Below are 22,352 nucleotides of genomic sequence, written 5' to 3'. Positions count from 1 at the left end.
AAATGCTGGGATTACAGGAGTGAGCCACCGCACCCGGCCAGAGCACTGGTCTTTCATGCAGCCTCTATCAGGACTATTTAGAGCAAGACAGCATGGCGCTGATGCGGGGAAGAGGAGGTAAAAGAGTGTGGATGCAGCAGCACTGGCACATGCAGAGCTGCAATTTCCAAGGCCTCCTCACTGCCCTCCCTTAGTGAAACGGAGATGGAGTGGCAAGGGGTCTGTAGCACGGGTTCTGACTCCTGACGGACCTGGGTTAAAGTCCTGACCCAGCCACATATAGCTGTGTGACCTTGGATAAATCACTGCCCCTCTCAGAGGCTTTTCCTTAGGACTGGTTTCATATTGATGCCTACCATCTCTGAGTGCTTGGAATAATGCCAATTATGAATACAAAGCTTAGTACCTGGCATAAGGCAAGAGCATCATGGACACCCGTTACCACTGTTTTATCCCCATGGAGAGGACCACGTGCTCTTCAGAACTACGAAGCCCAATCCCACACTGTCAGCTCCTTAAATGAACACATTTTGTCCACCCCCAAATATCTAGAAGCATGACTTTGTGCCCTCTCAGAAGCAGTGCGTCTTCAGATTCTACCACCTCCCTGCTAGTTTAATGTAACTAACCTATGGCTGGCAACACTTTTGGAAAATAACATTGTTTATTTGATCAAGATTCAGTAAACTGGGCTCAGAGCAATAATTGCCCCAGGGTGCGAGTAACAGATTTTATTTTTATTGATCAGAAAAATGTTTTTTATCTAAAACACATCAAACTTTTAAAAGGCGTAAACAGCAGGATCAAATTGAATTTTAACTCCTTTAAAAAGTGTCTCCTTCAGGAACCCATTCCAAAGATGTCCGACTCTTTGCAGTGAGATACTCAACCCCCAGGGTGGATGAGGGATTCCACAGGCAGGGGAGGTTGTTTTGGAGCTATAATGAAGACACTGCATTTGCATTTGGTGGCCCTCTGAGTGGCTGAGACATCTGGAAGCAAAAGGGGGAATTTGATAGAGTACCTGTGTTGGTTTAGAGTGTCATTCCTCAACCTCTTGGAACCGTTCAGCTGGCTTAGCTGGGGCTTCCAGCACGGGGCCAGGTATCTGCTGTTGCGTAAATATATCTCTAATGAAATTATTGTACAAAACAATCCCAACATACTCACCAACAATCATGTTGGCTTGAAGAGCAAACTGTTTGGAACATTGCACCTTATTGCACAGATCTGGTCATATAAGAGGACGCAATTCTTTCATTCCTTCAACAAATGTCTGTTGAGCAATTACCATAGGCCAGGCCCTCTTCCGGGCACTGAGGATAAAGCAATGAATAAAACAGATAAAAATCCTTATCTTCATGGAGCGGAAACATGGTTCCTCCAAGTAATTCAAGAGGGGAGGCTGGAAGGCAGCTCATGGAAGAGGTAGGTGTCAGGTGTGGTTCCTGACTTCAGCCTTTTAAAGGCCACTCTCCTGATACTATGACAGCTCTTTACCTCTTTACCAATGACACACCTGATTGCTGAAAACAAAGGGAAAGATGGTGAGGAGAAAAGGGACTTAGGGAAAGAGCCAGGATGGATAGAAGGGGTGAAAAGAGGTGATTCCAGAGCCCGGAGCAGGCAGGGAGGCAGGCTTCCAGGCTGTGGTCTGTCAAGAATCTGATGACACAGCCACCATGGCAAGTTGCAGGAGCAGGCACAGAGAAAGAAGATCCCCCTCCAAGCTGGCCCCTTGGCATCATCTCCACCCTTTCCACATGAAAAAGATCCAGGGCTTTGAGAGCCATGAGGGGCTAGGACTTGGCACTGCTGTCTGTCCCTCTGTTTCCACTGTGGTGATGGGGGAGAGGGGTTATTTGTTTCTCCCTATGCTCTTGTTCCCTTTCACAGGGCAGCAGGGTCCTGCTTATTTGCTGTTGCTAGTTTTCTCTGCATTTCTATGGAACACTGGTTCTCAAATTGTGAACCACCCCCACCCCCACCCCCACCAACAGCAGTGGCGGCATCATCTGGGAACTTGCTGGGAACGAGACTTCCTGAGCTCCCTCATGGGGCCCGACAACCTGTGTTTCCAGAGGTCCTCTAGGTGATTCTGATGCTGCTGACACTTGACAGCTCGTCTAGAAGATGTAGGGGAGGTGGCTTGCTTTACTCAAAATGCGTTCATTGGCTTTGGTGTCTGCCCCACCTGGGTTTGAAAGGAGACTTTGCTACTTAGCATCTGAGCAAGTCTCCACATCTTTCCGAGTGTTTGAAAGAGTCATCTTCCCATGAGATGATTGCGAAGATTCTATGAAAGGATGCAGTGCCCACTGACTTCCTGGGACATAGTAGACCCTCAGTAGCCCCCTTCTTTCCTCTGTGGCTGCCTTACCTGACACACACCAACCATGAAAAGAAGCCGAAAGTGTCCAATAGGCACGTGCCGATGGCCTTCGAAAAATCGATCTCACCAACTCTGACAGCAACAGAACCATAGCATCTTAGAATCACAGAATCTTAAGATGTTCGAACCAAAAAGGGACTATTTAGCCCCACCCAGCCCACCCAGTTTTATGGGTGAAGGAACAGAGGCTCAGAGAGGCCACCTACTTGGCCAAGGTGACATAGCATGTCAGGGCATCTCTCCTGTCCCCAGCCCGACTGTATGCCGGTGCTGTCCTGGGCTCTGGAGGTGGGGTAATGAATACATCAGATACAGCCCAGGCCCCCTTCTCGGGCTGCCCCTCCCACCTGCTGTCCTGCTCTCTGAATAGCTTTGCAGAGACTCCCAGCCAGGAAGCCAGAATGAGCCCCCGGCTGCTTTTTGTAAACAGCTTTTGAAGTCTCATTTTCTGTCACAGCTCTCATAACTAGCTCAGAACCGGGCTCATCCCTGTGTTCAACCCTGATGTGTTGAGTGAATTCATATCTTGGAGGCGTGGCTCTAAGTTCGAGTCTTTCTTTCACTTCTTCTCTTGGTGGTGTTTCGGGGGACAGGAGTCTGGGCAGTGGGGAGATGAAGCAGACCCCAGGATCGCTCCCCTGATCAGGGCAGGTGACGGCCCTCACTTAGCCTCCCATCTGCCCACCAGCATCCCTGCACCAGGAGCTGGTTCCAAGCCAGGTCCGCTCAGGACCAAGTTTTCCAGGGTTGGGGCATCCGCCTGACATAATACGTAACAGTAATTAAGAAATAAGCCACCTCACCCAGCTTCACAGCAATCATTTGGCTAAGTAACTACCATGGTCCAGTGCCTCAAAAATCACCATTAGAGTACGCTCCTTATGGCCATAAAATTTCTCGTTTTCTGCCTTTCACCAGCCTCCCCCTGCCATCTTCGCCTTGCTTTATTTATACATTCGTCCTCAAACAATGGCAATAAACTCTTTCCCAGAGTGTTGCAAATCAGAAATTTGTCCACATTTTTCCACCACCTTCCACTGTGGACCTGCTCTGCCTGGGAACGGCCCAGCCAGGCCAGCTGGAGAGGGCTGGGTTGCTGTAGATTGATGGGGGCACGACAGGATGGGGTTGCTGGGGAGAGAGGGTGGGGAGGGGGCCAGCGGGAGAATGCACCGTGAAAGGCCTCTCGCTGCCCAGCGACCAGCCGGAGACACAAGGGGCCCATGAGTGGCTGGAGGAGGGGAGGGGAAGTTGGGGGAGGAGAGGGGAAGGGAAGGATAAGGCGTCCCCACCCCCTTCTCCTAAGAGGAAAAGAGGGGGATTGGGGGATCCCAGGAGGCAGGGCAGGCCCCAGGCCGAATGGAAGGGTGATGAAATTGGTCCTTCCCCTCCCCCACAGGAAGCAGATGATCTCAGGGCGTCCTGTCACTTGTGCTGCACACCACATAGCTTAGGATCCTTAGGATCGTACCCCTTTCCGAAACTCCTCATCACCCCCACCAAACAATGATCCTTTCTCCAGCAACAGGCATTGTTGAAAGCCAGCCACACTGTATGCCCAGCACTGTCCTGAACCCTGGAGATGGGACTTATCCATCAGATACAGCCCATGCCCCTTCTCAGGCTGTTCTTTGAGATCCAGGAAGACCCCTCGGTTTTAGGGGTAGGGAAAATGCGACTTAGAGAGGGGTTTAGACTCAGCAAAGGTCACACAGCAAGTTGGAGGTAAAGTCAGGGACAAACTTCAGGGTTTCAACCCCAATCCCCCTCGTCTTTACAACCAGCCCACAGGCTCCTCTGGGCAATGTGAAGAGTCCTCTCATCTAAATGGGGCATGCTGGTTGACTGCAGGTGATTTGGGGGACACTTCTGCCATGATAACTCGTGTTTTAATCTGGCGTTCCTGGAGGCAGTAACAGGGGAAATAACCAAGTTGATGGCTTTGGTGTTGGTGTTCCAGAGCACCGGTGAAGTCTGTTTCATTGGGTGGGCTTCTCAGGTGGAGATTTTGTTTCTAAGGGGGGCGGCATGGCCTCCATTGTAGCAACTGCCCCAGTGGTGGGCGTGTTGGGCTTATGTTTCCAGCGATCCTGCTTGACTTTCTCATCAGCACTCCAGGACCGGCGCACAGCATGCCCATCTTTCGGAGAGCGCATCTCTTTCACGATGGCAGGATCCTGAGATCCCTAGTTCGCGTCGCGATGAACATTAACTGCTGTAGCTTTTGTTAGTGTGGTTTATGAGGCACCGCTGGATGCTTAGTAAACACCTGTGGGGCACATGCTTCTCTGTACACCTTGCTAGGTGCACAGAATGTTAGGTTTCAGAGTTTTCCTGGGAGGCCTATTTGAAGGAAGATAGAAGTGTGGGGATAGACGGGAAACGGGAAGGATAGAAATAACTCCAGAGGGAAAGGAAACTGGCACAGAGTCCTGGGGGAGAAGCTCTGACTTTGGAGAAGCTTAATCAGTTCTCCTCGCTGTGCTTGTGATGACGAGGGTGGCTTCTTTATTTAACTGATGGCTACAGTTCCTATAGACTGTGATTAAAAGCATTCTAGCCGGGCACAATGGCTCACGCCTGTAATCCCAGCACTTTGGGAGGCTGAGGTGGGCAGATCACGAAGTCGAGAGTTCAAGACCAGCCTGACCAATATGGTGAAACCCTGTCTCTACTAAGCATACAAGAATTAGCCAGCCGTGGTGGCATTCGCCTATACTCCCAGCTACTCGGGAGGCTGAGGCAGGAGAAACGCTTGAACCCAGGAGGTGGAGGTTCATTGAGCCAAGATCACGCCACTGCACTCCAGCCTGGGTGACAGAGTGAGACTCCATCTCAAAAAAGAAAAAAAGAAAAAGAAAAAGAAAGACAAGTAAAGAAAAGAATCATTTAACCAGGCACAGTGCCTCACGCCTGTAATCCCAGCACTTTAGGAGGCCAAAGCAGGTGGATCATCTGAGGTTGAGAATTCAAGACCCGCCTGACCAACATGGAGAAACCCCTTTTCTACTAAAAATACAAAATTAGCCAGGCATGGTGGTGCATGCCTGTAATCCCAGCTACTCGGGAGGCTGAGGCAGGAGAATTGCTTGAACCTGGGAGGTGGAGGTTGCAGTGAGCCGAGATCGTGCCATTGCACTCCAGCTTGGGCAACAAGAGCAAAACTCTGTCTCAAAAAAGAAAAAAAAAAAAATTCTAGAATGATAGGAACCGCAGAGATGTCCTTAGTCACTCTGCCCTCGAGCAATGCCCGGTATAATAAAAAATAGAGTTTCCACCCTCGAGGAACTCCCAGTCTTATTATAAAGGCACATCTCTACCCTGGGCTGTCCTCAGTTTGATGGGAAGATGGACTTTCCACACATACCCACATATCCACTGAAAGCTAATTATTAGTCTCTAGCAGGAGTTGATACCAAGGGCTGAGAGGACAGCACGGGCAGCAAATGCCACAGGGATTCAAGCAGAGTTCTCTGGATGTGGCAGTCTTGGAGAGTTTCATGGACTATGTGGCCTTCGTGTCCAGACTGGGAGGATGGTGGGGTTAGACAACAGGGACTAATTTGAAGGTAACATCCCAGGGCACAAGCCGGTATGGAGGCTGGAAGTGGCTCTGCAGGGTGGGCATGTTTGAGCCGGTGCAGAGGACCTGGCACAGCAGGCTCAGAAGTGCCACCTCGATGGTTAAGAGGGCACTGGGACCAGCTGCCTGGCCTTCACTGTCATTCTGCCATTGAGTTACTTGACCCCTTTGAGCCTCAGTTTCCTCACTTGACCCCTTTGAGCCTCAGTTTCCTCACCTGTAAAATGGGGCTAATAGAAGTACTGGTGAGCATTGTAGTGAGGTGATGTGACTTGCTACAGGAAAGGTGCTTCGTAAGGTCAAAGCACACTAGCAGTGGTTTGAATGCTTCTTCCCCTGTGGCCTTCACACCCAGCCCCACTGGAGGACACTGCATGGGTTCACAGAGCCCCGTCTTCAGGGTAGAGTGAGCCCCAGGTTTAAGTCCTTCTTCATGGCTGAGCCCAGAAGCAGGGAGTTACAGGGGCAGAGGGAGGAGGCTGAAAGCCATTTTCCATCTCCACCTCCGAACAACTTTCCAACTGGACACAGCCCCTCTGTCTCCCAGGGCTCCAGTACTGAGGAGGGGCGAGGGCGTAGGGAGGGGGAGAAGGAGGGTCCCGCAGGCTTGGCCTCTCAGGCATGTGGTCCTTTCACAGCCGCTCTGTGGAGCGCGGATGGGTGATCGGGGCTGCCTTTTCCTCGCCATGTCGGGCAGCTTCATCTGGCCACTGGAGCCCCAGCTACTGCTCTTTCGCCTCTGCTGATTTTGAGACCTCTCCTTAGGCTTCCCCTGCTCCAGCTTCCTGGGTGTCTGTCTTCCTCTGGCCCCTTAGTGCCTCCAGCATTTATGCTACAGCTGAATCACTTACCTGAGACCACCTGGCACCTTCTACTCTGTAGGTACATTTTGCATCCAGGACAGATTTCTGAGGAAAGGATGGGATGGGATGGACGTGGGGTCTGTGGGCATGGCTTGGGGTGTGCAAAGCCTCCACCATGGAAGAATAAGGAAAGGATGACAAACGCGTGTTCATTCATTCAGTCATTTGCTCATTCATTCATCTGTGCATTCATTCCTTTGTGTTTTGTGCCAGGCAAATGTGCTTGCCTCTGAGGGACACAGAAGTAAAATAGGTCCACGCTACATGGAGGGGCCAATAATAACAATAGCAGCAATAATAACAGCTAACATGGATTGGGTGCTTACTGAGTACCTGGAACTGTTCTTGCCTGGCAGTAATTCCTTTCTTCTTTGTGCATGACAAGTCTATGGGGTTGGTACTATTCTTGTCCTCATTTTACAGATGAGGAAATTGAGTCCCAGAAGAATTAAGTCACTTTCCTAGGTTAGTGGGGGTAGTCGTATCAAGGGTACCCCATTCTGTGTGTTTCTCTAGGTTCCCTCCCCTGGAGCCACACCAGTACCTTGGGGAGTAGACAGGGTGACAGCTCTTATTCCCAGGGGATGGATAAGCAGATGGAGATTCCAAGAGGACAAGTGACAAGTGACATGCTCAGGGTCACACTGTAGGTCATGGATGAGCCCAGAGTGCCAGCTCTCCATCTGCCAGGCTTCCGTTTTGAAGGAGAGGAGAGACTAGGTCTGGGAGTGGTGGCTGGCAGGCTGGCCAGCCCAGAAGTGCCCATCATGCACAAGGCTGGGAGCTCAGCCTCCGTCCAATTTTCCTCACCTCCCCTCCTCCTTTCTGTCTCCCATCACTCTCGCCCTTTAGAGATAAGAAGAATAAGGCTCAGGACTTAAACATACCCAGGAGTTATGGCTGGTGGGAGGCAGATTCCAAACTCGAACCCAGGTCCGTCTGACCCCACTGCCTCTACTCTTCTCACCTCTCCCCCAGTGCCAACCGTTGCTACCTCCACCACACTCTGTAAGACAGGACCAAGTGGGCAAGCCCTTCAGGAGCAGCATAGTGACCTCTGCTCTGCCCAGCACAATTGTTGCTCTCCCTACTGCTTAAATAACTTGGGTGAGTAAATGATTGAAATAACCCATAAGAGAAGTGAATGAGAACTAGCGAGTAATTTGAAGATGGACTTAAAGTCACAGGAAGAGTGTAAAAGATTTTGAGCTGGGTGTGGAGGCTCACGCCTGTAATCCCAGCACTTTGGGAGGCTGAGGTGGGCAGATCACTTGAGGTCAGGAGTTTGAGACCAGCCTGACCAACATGGAGAAACCCAGTCTCTACTAAAAATATGAAGTTAGCCGGGTATGGTGGTGCATGCCTGTAATCCCAGCTACTCCGGAGGCTGAGGCAGGAGAACTGCTTGAACCCAGGAGGCGGAGTTTGTGGTGAGCTGAGATTGTGCCATTGCACTCCAGCCTGGGCAACAAAGCAGGACTCCGTCTCAAAAAAAAAAAAAACAAAAAACAAAAAAAAAAGATTTGGAGCTGAGCTCCTCTTAGAGTGGGCCTGCCCCTGCCCACCAAAGTGCCCTCTTAAAATGTCCCACCTCGTCCTCCTCACTAATCCACAGCTGCCACCCCTTCCAAAACTCCATATTAGCTGCACAGGACACCAGCATGATAAAGAGACCGAGTTGGAAGGGTCCTTATGACATCTTCAGCTTCAGCCTCTTGCCTCATCTCCCATATGTGCTTTGTGCTTGGTACACAGCTTGGTGCAGAAGAAAGAGCTCTGGGTCTGCCACGAGAATACAGGGCTCTGAATTCTGTCCGGGCAACTACACAGTACCATTTCAAGCAGTACTACTTCCTTCTTCCTAGAAAGACTTCTTCCTGGCAGGAATGTATACACAGTGCCCTCTAGTGTCTAAGGACAGTACCATGCTGCTAGCACAGAGCCAGGATCAGAGAATGCCCAACTGCAGTTTCCCCTTGCATCAGATTTTGTGGTGCAAATCATCTACCTAGGGCTTAGAATTTTATTTTATTTTATTTTATTTATTTTATTTTTTGATGCGGAGTTTCATTCTTGTTGCCTGGGCTGGAGTGCAATGGTGCAATCTCTGCTTACTGCAACCTCCACTTCCCGGATTCAAGTGATTCTTCTGCCTCAGCCTCCAGAATAGCTAGGATTACAGGCATGCACCACCATGTATAACTAATTTTGTATTTTTAGTGGAGACGGGGTTTCACTATGTTGGTCAGGCTGGTTTCGAATTCCTGACCTCAGATGATCCACCCGCCTGGGCCTCCCAAAGTGCTGGGATTACAGGTGTGGGCCACTAGGCCCAGCTGGGCTTAGAATTTTAAATCCGGCCTGGTGGGGTTGGATGGGAGCTCCCTGGAGAAGAAAAAGTTTTGTCAAGTTTTGTGAACAAGGGGAGAGTCCAACTGTGGCTTTCCTAAAGACACTCTCCTCTCTCCCTCCTCTCCTTGAGTTGGGAGAGTGAAATTGAACCTGTGGGCTTCTCTCAGTCACTGGGAGACAGCGTAGGATCTGGAGTCAGACAGAGCCTATTTGGATCCTCGTGTTGCCAATGCTTCCCGGCCCCCAGGAGGCCTCTGGGGCAGCCAGAGGACCTGGCCACGGAGCCTGAGGCCTGGGTTCTGGTTAGGGGCCGGCGGCACCCTTCAGATGTCAGCATGGAGGGGTCTCGCCCTTTGCCTGCTGTTGGGCCCCATGGAGGGGGAGGAGCCATGTCGCCCCCTTTCTAGAATCCCCTTCGAGAAGAAGCAAGAAGTGTTCCCAACTGAATCAATGCCACCTCACCCTGTCTTCTTCCCAGTAGAGAATTGGGGGTGTGGGGAGCAGCCTGAAGTGGGTGGGACTCCAGCCCTGGAAAACCCCCCATTAGAATCCCCACCCTGCCACCTTCTGCACAGTGGCCCTGGGCAAGTCCCTGAGACCCAGCTCCTGTCCCCTCCTCTGGGACCAGCAACTTGGCTATGTAGCCTTGGTCCAAGGTTGGAGATAATGGACTCCCCAGATGTGCTGTGGCCTTAAGACATACCTGGCCCCTCCTGGGCCTGCCTGGGAAGGGGAGAGAGGAGGCACTGCCGGGCTGTGGGCTGGGGTAGGCAGGGCCTGGGGAGTTGATGGAGATCCCATCTGTCAAGGATGGGTCTCAAGGGGAAGGTGCAGAGCCCCCTGTCTACTCCTGTACCCTCACTCAATCCCCTTCTCCACCTGTCCCTGCACTACTGCCCAGCTGTCTGGATGGGGCAGGGCACCTGGCTGGGGTCCCTGCTCACCAGGACAGGGGAGTACATGTATGGGGGAAGAGGCTGGGGGTAAGGAGAGTGGTCGGGTACAGCCAGAAACCAGAGCAGGGCTAACTGGTCAGGTGGTTGACTCAGTGGCTCCATCCAGGACCTGACCTCCCCTCCACCCATCTCCCCTGCACCGCTAGAGTAGAGCTGGGTTGATTTCACCTTTGAACTCCCAGATACTGGGACTGAGTGAGTACACAGACACATTTGAAATGAATCAAGCGTGGATAGTTTTGCTCTGTCCCAGCAATGAAAATGCAGCTATGGGCCGGGCGTGGTGGCTCAAGCCTGTAATCCCAGCACTTTGGGAGGCCGAGACGGGCGGATCACGAGGTCAGGAGATCGAGACCATCCTGGCTAACATGGTGAAACCCCGTCTCTACTAAAAAATACAAAAAACTAGCTGGGCGCGGTGGCGGGCGCCTGTAGTCCCAGCTACTCGGGAGGCTGAGGTAGGAGAATGGCGTGAACCTGGGAGGCGGAGCTTGCAGTGAGCTGAGATCCGGCCACTGCACTCCAGCCTGGGCGACAGAGCAAGACTCCGTCTCAAAAAAAAAAAAAAAAAAGAAAATGCAGCTATGGATACCTTAGACCCAGAGGGAAGAGAGCACCGAGGAAGGCTTACCTGTCAACACTGTTGTTTTTCTACATTTCATTTTCTTTGAACATTCAGTTGTTACCAACTCAGCACTACTTTATGTGCTGTAAGATACCAACTCATTTTATCATCCATTCATTCATGCAACAAATATTTGAGTGCCCACTTTGTGCCGAGCATTGGAGATTCAGCAACGAACAAAAGGACAGTCAAGAATGCCCATTGGCCGGGTGCGGTGGCTCACACCTGTAATCCCAGCACTGTGGGAGACTGAGGTGGGTGGATCATCTGAGGTCAGGAGTTTGAGACCAGCCTGGCCAACATGACAAAACCCTGTCTCTGCTAAAAATACAAAAATTAGCCAGGTGTGGTGGCAGGTGCCTATAATCCCAGCTACTTGGGCGGCTAAGGCATAAGAATGACCTGAGCCTGGGAGGCAGAGGTTGCAGTGAGCTGAGATCAAGCCACCGCACTCAAGCATGGGCAACACAGGGAGACTGTCTCAAATAATAATAATAATAATAATAATAATAATAATGTCCATCCTTGTGGAGTATGCAGTGGGTGGTGGACGGGTGCTGGGGACAGATGATGAAACAGAATACATAGCACATCTGTCATATGTGCTGAGGGAGAGTTGGGGGTGTCTCTGTTATTATCTGTGTTTTGCATATGTGGGGGCCACAGAATCCAGCCAGACTGAGCCCGGAGCCTGTGCTCCTCAGTGCTCGCTCTCCTTGGCCTGACCAGCTGCAAACTGCAGCAGTTCACCAGGCCATGAGGAGGGCAGGAGGGGACGTAGGCAGAGGGCACAGCTTGTGCGAAGGCCTGCCATTGCTAGGGGAGAAGGTGGTGGCTGGAGTCCAGGAAGAGATGGGGTGGGCAGATACAGGACAGGTTCCAAGCTAACAGGGACTCAGGATCTCCTGGCCTCAGTGCTGGGCTGGCTGCATGGGAGCCATGAAGGGAGAAAAGCAGAGATTAAGGACAGTGCTGGCTGGGTGTGGTGCCCAACACTGAGATGAGCACCCAAAAGGAGTGTGAGCAGAAGAGGTGGACTGTAGTGGGACACTTCATCCTCTGCTGGGCCCCTAGGGAGGTTTAACTTGGAGTCCAAGCCCCTGCCTCTCGGTCCGATCCCCCCTCGCCTTGTCCTTGTGTGCGGTCTGACTCCGGCAGCCATGCCCAAGCCCGATGCACTGTGCACCGGTTACAGCTGAGTGGTTCCCTCAGAGGGGCAGGGAGGGTTCCTGCCATGGCCCCAGCTTGCTGGGCCCCCAGCTGAGCTGTAAATGACTTTTCCATTTTCTGAGACCTGCGCCCAGGCCTGTTTGGTATTCAGGGAGGCCTGGCCTACTCTCGCCAGCTCTCAGCTCTGCCCGAATTACTTGATTAAAACGCATATCAACTATTATGTGATTCATTTCTCTGCCACAGCTCCATGCCGGGGCCTATGTTAAACTGTAATAAAAGCTGGGTTGGGAGTCTGCTGGAGAGGGGAGCACAGGAGCACGGGTGGGAGGGTTTCTGGGGTGTATGAGGGAGGCTGAGAGAGGGACCCCAAACCTCAGGATCACTGCCGGCCTCCACTGATCTGGAGTGGGTGATTTAGAGATGGGTCAGCTGCTTCCTGGTCCTCTGTGAGCTGGGTAGGTCCAGAGATTGTGGCCACTTTAGTTCAAGGCTTTTCCTCTGGCAAAAGATGGAGGAGGGAAAGGGTGGGGATGGAAGAGAGAAGCCACACTGGTTTTCGGGATCAGAAATGGAATTTTCCATCACCCGGGAACTTGCTGTAGCCAAATTGGCCTTCTCTGGACTGGACTGGGAGTCCCGAGTCCTGGGTTTACTTTGCAGCCTCACTGCCCTGGGACTCCACTGAGTATCTGTAAAATGGGGATAACACTGCCTGCCTTCCCCTGCCCTTATTGGGAGAGACTATACTGGGACAACAAAAGGCCTTGTAAACTGTAGAGCGCTGTGCACAAGTGCAGGGGGGTGACTGCTGCAATGTGTCAGAGTTCAAGAGGAACGTTGTGATCGCTCTGCCTAGCTCTATTCATTCAAGAGGCCTTTACTGAGCATGTGCTGTGTCCCAGGCGTAGTCCCTGCCACACTCAAGGATCTCCCAGCCCAGTGAGACTCACAGACCCATAAATGATTGAGTTCAGTGTCTCCTGATGAGCTTTGAGAACCCCAAGGGGGGGGGGACTGAAATCACCTTGGATGGGCCCAGGAAGCCCTGCTGGGGGAGGTGACCCAAGAGCTGGATGGTGCTGGATGAGCACTCTCAGGAAGAGGGAAGGTGCTCTGAGCAGAGGAACCTCGTGTTCAAAGGCATCAAGGCAAGACCCACCTGGCTCACGCGCTCACAGAAGCTGTGAGTGACTGGACAGGGAACTGCATGGGATGGTGCGGTGAATGGGGACACATGGGTAGGGCCCATGGTGGTTGAGGCCTTGCTGGCATGGCGGAGGCTTCCTGGCACACGCTGGCAGTCAGTGATGGCTTCCAGAGGTCAGTGGCTGTGAAAGGAGGCTTTGAAGGGAGAGGCAAAGGCTGGGGGAGAGATGACGAGAGCTGCCCCCAGCAACCTTCCATCCATCACCATCACCATCACCATCACCTCAGCCTGGGCTTGACTCTGCCTGGAGCTGAACTTGCTCCTGCTCACCCCAAAGCTTTGACAACGCAGACAGCTCCCAGCACCTCCCGCCCCTCATTCTGTCCCGAGGCTCTGCTGCTCTAACGAGTCACACGCTGCCTTGATGTTTTACGTCTGTCCTGTGCCCTGATTCATCTGGCAGTGTTTCCTCCACTGGACTGGAAAATCTCCAGGACAGGGGTGATACCTCCTCTATCAGACTGGGAGCTTCCTAAAACAGAGGCTGTTTCTCCCCCATGAGATTGGGAGGTCTCTCAGGTAGGAGCTGCAATTCTCCTTTGCTCAGTATGGACTGCCCCACATCCATAATTAGAGACAGGATCCAGAAACCCAGAGAGAGCGTCTCTCCCTGTATCCTTCTCTTTTGGTACAATCTCCAGACCAGCACTCCCTGGGACCATCCATTCCTTAGCTATTTGAGAGTGTGAGGGCAGGAGCCGAGGCTGGCCATGAGGCTGCTCCCCTACTGCACACCCCGAATCTGGCTGCCGTTTAATGAATGCATTCCCATGTTCACTCCCCCCACATCCCTCTCCCCGAACCAGCTGCTCAGGCTTCACCAAGGTACCAGCTTTTGGTGCACAGAAGTCTCAGCCCAGCCAGCAGGGCCTCTGTGGCCAATTCCACCTAATCCTGTTGATTAACTCTGAGGCTAAACAGTTTCCAGGGGTGGGGAGCGGGAAGGGCACCCCAAGAAATTGGGGGTGCAGGAAGCTGAAGTGAGGTTGATGTGGTGGCAGTGGGGCTCTTTGTGTCCCTTCTCATGCTGCTTTGGCCCTGTACTCCCCACTCTGTTTCCTTTTCTGTCATCACCACTGTCGTTGTCCTCATCATCAACAATAGTAATAGCCTTCATGGGTCCTTGAAGTTGCAAATTACTCCCATCATCTTTATTTTATTTTATTTCATTATTATTTTTTATTTTTATTTTTTGAGACAGAGTCTTGCTCTGTTGTCCTGGATGAAGTGCAGTGGCATGATCTCAGCTAACTGCAACCTCCACCTCCTGGATTGAAGTGATTCTCCTATCTCAGCCTCTCAAGTAACTGGGATTACAGGCGCACACCATCACGCCTGGCTAATTTTCATCTTTTTAGTAGAGACGGGGTTTCACTGTTGCCCAGGATGGTCTTGAACTCCTGACCCCCACACCAGGCCCCATCATCTTTATTTCACTCCATTGTCAAAGCCATCCAGGGAGGTAAAAAGGATATATTGTTATCTTCATTTTTATAGCTGAGAAAACCAAGGTCCTGAGAAGGGGAGTGACTTGTCCAAGACCACACAGCTAGGGAAAGACAGAGCCCACAAGCCAGGTCTCAGGCTGCCGAGACCAGGACTCCTGATTAGGCCAGGGCTGTCCCAGAGGACCCTCAAACTCCCTCCCAATGTGTCCCTTCCCACCAATTCCTCTCCAGGGCTTACTGGTTGTGTGTCCTCCATCCAAGTGACTGAACCTCTCTGAGCCTCGGTATACCTGTTTGTAAAAGAGTCAGTAGTCCCAGCTTCACAGACCTATGAAGGCTGGCACAGAATTTCTAAAATGGGGGTCTCTTCCCCTGAGCTTGGCCAAGGCGGGTGGTGGAAGCTCTTTTTCAGGGATTGAAGTCGCAAACAAAGTGCAATTCTGTTTTCTGGAGATCTCTCTGGATCTCAGTGGACAGCAAGACAGAGCTCTGCCCTCCCCACTTAGTGTCCAGAGGGTTGTTATGGCAACCTCCAACATCCGAGAGGATCATGCCAGATCCTCTTGGACAAGAGAGACCCGTGGGCCCTGCTTGGCCTTCCCCAGTCTGGGCTTCGGTCTGGGCATCTCTCTGGATCCACGGAGTTCCCCAAATCCCTGCAGAATGAGGAGTGGGAAGGACAAGGAGACAGGAAGGAATTAGACCTAGAACTCCATGGTGAGTCTAGAAAGCTGCAGGTGACTTGCAGGACTGAGGGATCAGCTGACGCATGAGAGGGCACTGAGGCCGGGGCTTGGCAGAAGCACCTTGAATTTTATCCATCAGTGGCATAAAGCAAATGTTGGTCTTTTGCTAACTGCAGTCATGATTTTGGTCACAACTCTATATCTTGTCCTATTATTTCCTTAATATTTTACTATATCCAAAAGCACCTTTAAAAACCAAATTCAAGGGTACTAATGCTCTTATAAATGGAAAATGAGTATCGTTTCCTATAAATAGATGGGAACCATAAAAACCATAAATAGCATAAAAACAAGCAACGTTGTTAAATTCTACCTAGAGACTTGCACATGGGAAGCTGTGAGCTTGGGGCCTGCCCTCTCTTTGTTAAGAAGAGAGGAAAACTGTGTTAATGACTGTCTCAGACTGTGCTGGCCTCAGTGGGGCCACCAGCCACGCGTGACTATGTGAATTTGAATTAAAATTAAATACAATGAAAGATGAAATTCTTCAGTTGCAGTAGGGAAGTTTCAGATGCTGAAAACCCCATGTAGCTAGTACTGCCACATTGAACACTGTGAATCTAGAACGTTTCCATCATCGCAGAAACTCTTATTGGACAGCGCTGCTCTAGAACTGAATGCAGACTCCGTCAGATTAGTATTTCCAGGCCAGGCGCGGTGGCTCACGCCTGTAATCCCAGCAATTTGGGAGGCCTAGGCTGGTGGATCACCTGAGGTCAGGAGTTCAAGACCAGAGTTGGAGACCAGCCTGGTCAACATGGCGAAACCCCATCTCTGCTAAAAATACAAAAATTAGCCAGCCATGGTGGCAAGTGCCTGTAGTCCTAGCTACTCGGGAGGGTGAGGCACAAGAATCATTTGAACCCAGGAGGCGGAGGTTGCAGTGAGCAGAGATGGCGCCACTGCACTCCAGCCTGGTTGACAGAGCAAAACTCCGTCTCAAAATAAAAAATAAAAAATAAAAAAGACTAGGATTTCCCCCAGGACAAGCCTGTGCCTCCTCCATCAGACTGGGGCTTTCCAAGGATAGGGCCTGTGTCTGCCCTCTGACCTCTGTGAGGTCAGACCTCACAGCTCTGAGGACAGTCTCTGCCCAGAGATTGCACTCCCTACAACTCTGGTCTCCATCCCTCTCAGCTCCTGTCTGAGCTCAAGTGTCCTCACTGTTGAACTGAATCTGGTGCCGCATTCCCCATCCACGGGCTGGCCTCCCTGCCTGCCCAACAAATGCCTGCTTCCTTCTTCTGAAGCCCCAAGGGCTGGCTTTCTCAGTCACCATCAGAACACTGAGGTTATGCAGTGTATTTCAGGAATTGAATCCTTGGTGTTAGTTGTATTTGGCTCTGAGCCCCAGACATGGTGGGGAAGGGCCCCCAGGATGGCAGCTGTGCCCACCGTGGTCTCCCCACAGTGACGGGGGGGCTGGGTAGCTGGCAGCCCCAGCAGGAAAGGCAAGGGCAGAGGTGGGGGTTAGATCTGACCCCAGATCTCTACCCTTGGGGATGAGGCAGGCCACGATGAAGGCAGGACTCCCTTGCAATCCGTTCCTTCGCTGTGTGGCATGGCGTCATAGTCAGAGACCACCTGGCACTGGCCAACAAAAAGCAAGGATAACCTCCCAACGGACAAGATAGCAGGATGGAAGCAAGTGGGCCCAGGGCAGAGAGGCATTGCCAAGACGGATGACCCTCCAGGCTCATGACCTCCCACACCCCCAGGCCACACCCACCAGCTTCCTGGCTGTGAATGTGGCCCCATGATTAAATTACCCAGCATGCCTTTTGACACACCAGGCCTTTGCATGTGCTCTCCCCTCTGCCTGCAGTGCCTTTCCCTTCACCTCCACTTAATATCTAAGGCTGTACTAGTTTCTCTTTTTGTTTTTGTTGAGGGGAGGAGGGGGTTGTCCCTTGGGGGAGGGGTCTAGGCCTATTCATGTAATTAACACTTGAAGCGATTGGGAGGAAGGGATCTTTGTATTGGTGGAAGGGGTCAGGGCGGGGAGCAGTGTTTGAGTGCACCTCACATTACCTTTCTGGGACTCAGTTTCTCCCACCTCTGATGCAAGCACGAGGTCTCCCAGGCTCTTCTAGCTTGACTCAGGCTGAGTGCTCCAAGCCCAGGGCTCAGGTCCTACCTTGCCCACTGCATACCTGGCCTCTTCAGGTGCATAGCAAATACTCAATAAATGCTTTGGGGGAGGGAATGAATGAGTCAATGACAAAAAATAAAAGTGCTTCCAGGAATACCAGAGATGGAGAAGGAGAGGAAAGGGGAGAAAGAAATGAAGGCAAAAGAGAAAAAGGAGGAAGAGGAGTGGGGAGGAAGGAAGGTAGCCTTTGAGTGTCCGCTCTCTTCTCCATCTTCCTTTCTGCTTCCTCTTCTCCATGCTCCCCATGGCTCCCCAGGGGCTGCTGAGGGGCAGCTTCAGAACCCTAGCTGGGAGATGCCCTGCTAGCATCCCCTCTGCTGGGTCAGAGATGGGCAGGAGCCACAGGATTGATGGGGACAGGGAGCTGGTTCCTGGGTATCTCAGTCCCAACAGCTAAGGAGGCTGAGCAGGGGCTTCCTGCAGCCTCCCTAACTTGGGCCCAGGGCTGAAGCAGATTCCTGGCCTGATACCCCCAACCAGTCCTGGGAAGTGAGCTGGCTCCAACCTTCTGGGCTCTCCAGGCCCAGGAAGCAAAAGGCCTTCACCCACCCGCAGTCTCCATGGTGGAAATTAGTGGGGATGATGGGATGGGGTCCATGGCCTTGACCAAGGTCATTCAGGTGAGGGCTCCTCTAGCCTAGGGGGATCCCTCACAAGACCCTGGGACATCCGAGAGAGAGCTTGTCAGTGGAAGTCACCTAATCCAAACCCTTCATGTCACAAATGGGGAAAGTGAGGCCCGAGGAGGGGAGGTGGCCTTCCCAGGGTCACTGGCATTTAGGAGCAGAGTCAGGCCTGTAATCTAAGCTTCTTGATGGGCAGCTCTGGACGCATGCACTTTTTCTCTTTTTGAGACAGGGTCTTGCTCTCTTGCCCAGGCTGAAGTATGGTGGTGTGATTGGCTTACTATAACCTGGAACTCATGGGCTTGAGTGATTCTCCCACCTCAGCCTCTTGAGTATCTGGGACTACAGGCATGCACGTCCACACCAAGCTAATTTTCTTACTTTTTTTCTGGAGGTGGGGTCTTGCTATGTTGTCCAGGCTGGTCTTGAACTCCTGGGCTCAAGACCTGGGCTCAAATAATCCTCCTGCCTCAGCCTCCTGGGCTCTAGCAATCCTCCTACCTCAGCCTCCCAACATGCTGGGATTACAGGCATGAGCCACCATACCTGGATGCCTTTTTCTTAAAGTCAGGATTATTGAGGTATAGTAATATACAGTAAAAGTCTGCCCTTTTAATTGAGAATATAGTTCTATGGATTTTGTCAAATGTGTCTCACCATGAAACCATCCCTTGAGTCTTATGTCATGGACATCCTTGCATGTCAGTGGAAATAAACAAAATGCCCAACCAGAGGGGACTGTTTTGTTGTTGTTGCTTGTTTGTTTGTTTGTTTTTCCCTAAAGGGAAAGATTTTGCAAGAAAGTATTTAAGCAATACTCTAGGGTTGGGCATGGAGGTTGTGTCCCATCCTTCACATTGATAAACAATGCTAGGGTGAACATCCTTCTATCTTGTGCTTGGGAGGAGTCTGATCCTCAGTGCAGTGATGGCTCTTAGGTGGGCAGGAGTGTGCCTGGTGCTCTCCTCCCAGACCCGGGCACCCTTCCATCTCTCTAAGCCCCTGCCCTCTCCCTCCCTCTCCTCCCACTGCAGGGAACCGGCTGGATGAGGGCTCGGATGTGGAGTCGGAACCTGACCTCCCACTGAAGCGCAAGCAGCGCCGCAGTCGGACCACATTCACGGCCGAGCAGCTGGAGGAGCTGGAGAAGGCCTTTGAGAGGACCCACTACCCAGACATCTACACCCGCGAGGAGCTGGCGCAGAGGACCAAGCTGACCGAGGCGCGTGTACAGGTGAGGAGGCACCTGCGGTGTTGGTGCTGCAGGTATACTCCAGAGATTCAGAAGTTTGGGATGGCCAAGGTCAGTGGGTTTAATGGGACGTCTCAGGGGGGTTTACAACAGGTTCAGGGGGTTGTGTAGACAAGTAATGCCACTAGTGCAGAGTTAGTAGGCAGTAAATGTTGATTGACTGAGAGCTGGACAGCCCAAAGAGGAGGGAAGAATGGAGGAAGAGATAGAGGGAAGGGGGGAAGAAAAGGAAGAAGGAGGAAGGGCAAGAAGGATGAAAGAAGGAATGAAAGAAGGGAGGGAAGCCAGGTGTGGTGGCTCACACCTGTAATTCCAGCACTTTGGGAGGCTGAGGTGGGCGGATCACTTGAGGTCAGGAGTTCAAGACCTGCCTGGCCAACATGGCGAAACCCCATCTCTACTAAAAATACAAAAATTAGCTGGGCGTGGTGACGGGCACCTGTAATCCCAGCTACTCAGGAGGCTGAGGCAGGAGAGTCACTTGAACCTGGGAGGCGGAGGTTGCAGTGAGCCAACATCACACCACTGTACTCCAGCTTGGGCAACAGAGCAAGACTCCGTCTCACATAAAGAAGGAAAGGAGGGAAGGAGGGCATTAGTTCAGCCAGAAGAAAGGGTTTGGGGAGTATAAAAATCTCCAAATCTCTGATGAGCAGAGGAAGTGATCAGGAGGAAGATTTCCAAACAAGCCTAGCTTCCTCTGATGGGTGATGAGTGTCCCGTTACCGGAAGCATGCAAGTAGGCTGGGCAGGCCAGTTCCTGGCAGGTTAGATGCATCAGGGCAGGATGGGCAGCCCCTGAAGACCCTGAACATCCCCTCCATGGCCTCCGTGTGTGGGAAGGAAGAGGGGAGAAGAGCAAGAGCCTCCTGACAGCTCGAGGACTGCCCTGCCTGCTCTCTGTCAGTGGGTTGAGGGGCAAAGGCCTGCTGCAGGGGGCCTGGGGGCATTGCCTCAACTCCCCAGGCCAAACTCTGAGATTTCAGGAGGCCTAGAGTTATTATCCAAGTGCAGGAGCCTCTCTGGGGGCCTGGCTGGAGAGGGCTGAGGCTAGAGGATTGCGAATGGAGGAGGAAGAGCCGGGACAAGTCGTGATGAACGGCTCTTGTGGGAATCCATTCCCCAGCTGTCTTCTCCATGGATGGGGAGGCATTGAGAGAGGGGAAGGATCCCCATTACCAGAATCTAAGCAGTGCTCAGAGAGTCAGAGCAGCCTGCAGAGAGGCCACCCCAAACTGCTGACGGCGGGCATTTCCACCCAAGAGGAGCCAGCCTTTGGCCGGCACCCACTTAGCCAGTGGCGTTGCTGGGGCTGCTTCTCAAACGTAACCTAGTGGAAGCTCAGACCACCTTGTTGGGTCAGCATGGTCACCTCCTGCAAGCCACGGGTGCAGAAACTGGAAGTTCAGAGAAGCAACATGCCCAGGGGCAAAAGCTGGATGGGGGCTGAGCCAGGCCCAGCTGCTGGCAAAACCCACGTCATTTCCATCCAGGGAAAGGAACAAGCTGAGTCACAAGCTGAAATTTGAAAGCAACTGGGACAATCCTAGAAGCAAGGGACCTTTCAGCACTCCAGGACCCAGCGGACACCCCGCCACCCCCGTCCCCACTCCCAGATTAGAGGCCCTTCGCTTCCTTTGAGGGAGACCCCAAGGGGAAGGAGGCAGGAGGCAGCAGCCAGCTCATCTCATTCCCTCCCCTCCTGGCCGAGGTGATATCCGAGCTGGCCCCAGGCCTCCCTCCCGCTCTGATCCTCCTGCAGCTGTTCTCCTGGGCACATTCCTGGGCGCTTTCTCGTTCCCACGTCTGGCGGCCAGGGCGGCTTCCCACCACCTTGAAGCCTGACTGCTCCTTGTAAAATTTCCTGGCTGTCAGAGCAGTGCTTTTATTGGCCCAGGGGACTCAGAAACAGGTGTCACTCAAGGTCCACGGAGGGAGGGGGTCTGGGAATGGAGAGGCAGCCAGAGCCCAGGCAAAGCCATCCTGAGGGGGCGGGGCCTGCCTCCTGCTTCTTGTTGACTTCCTGTCATGCTCTATGCTTCCCCAGCGCAGGGAGCTCCCTCTGGGTCAGGGCAGGGACTCCTCATTAGACCAGAATCTCTCCCAGGGCAGGGCTGGATCTCCCCACTTGGCCTGAGAACTTTCTCAGAGAAGAGGGAACAAAAAATGTTGAGTTTTTAAAGAATAAATGGCCAGGCATAGTGGCTCACTCCTGTAATCCCAGCCCTTTGGGAGGCCGAGGCAGGTGGATCACCTGAGATCAGGAGTTTGAGACCAGCCTGACCAACATGGAGAAACCCCATCTCTATTAAAAATTAGACCAGTGTGGTGGCGCATGCCAGCTACTCGGGAGACTGAGGCAGGAGAATCGCTTGAACCCGGGAGGCAGAGGTTGCAGTGAGCTGAGATCATGCCATTGCACTCCAGCCTGGGCAACAAGAGCAAAACTCTGTCTCAAAAAATAAATAAAATAAAATAAATAAAATGGAATAAAATAAAATACATTTAGCCTGGAGAAGTGGAGACTTGAAGGGCACAGCTGCTCTGAGAGTCCCCAAAGGGTAAGCCCAGGGCCAGGGTCAAGAGAGGAGCATCTAAAGTCCAATACGAAGGTCTGCAGGAAAGAGCTCAGGACTGAGAGCTCGGGGTTCCTGCCTTTGGTCAGCTGTGCCAACTTCACCAGGTCAGTTTCCTTTCCTGAGACTTCATTTCCTATCTGCTAATAAGGGGATGGAACTCAACAATCACTAAGACCCTGGCATTTCTAGGATCCTTACTTAGTGACAATCAGGGATGCTTTGTGAGGTGATGAGATTCCCATTACCAGAAGTGTTCAAACAAAAACACAATGTCCAGTCAATCAGGGACCCTGAGGTCTTTGAGTTATGATCTCAAAGTCCCCTGAGTACTGCTTAGATTATATGGCTTCATACATTTTAGGTCTTGGTCTTTGATTCTAAAGGTTTGTGGTTCTGGG

General features: G+C 52.1%; 1 protein-coding gene across 4 annotated transcripts in view; it reads left to right on the top strand.

Annotated features, from left to right (window-relative positions):
• The window catches only part of PAX7 (paired box 7), a 117,958-nt gene that overhangs the window by 42,197 nt on the left and 53,409 nt on the right, over positions 1-22,352 (top strand). For all 4 annotated transcript variants that reach the window (XM_033229351.1, XM_033229352.1, XM_033229354.1 and 1 more), the window contains exon 5: positions 19,158-19,357. In XM_033229351.1, coding sequence (XP_033085242.1) covers positions 19,158-19,357 — 200 coding nt within the window. The remainder of the gene's footprint in view (positions 1-19,157; positions 19,358-22,352) is intronic.

Source organism: Trachypithecus francoisi, unplaced genomic scaffold (assembly GCF_009764315.1).
Source record: "Trachypithecus francoisi isolate TF-2019V2 unplaced genomic scaffold, Tfra_2.0 Lachesis_group12, whole genome shotgun sequence".
Classification (NCBI taxonomy): Eukaryota; Metazoa; Chordata; class Mammalia; order Primates; family Cercopithecidae; genus Trachypithecus; species Trachypithecus francoisi.
The sequence above is the reverse complement of the archived record's forward strand: the minus strand, read 5'-3'. Positions and strand labels throughout refer to the sequence as shown.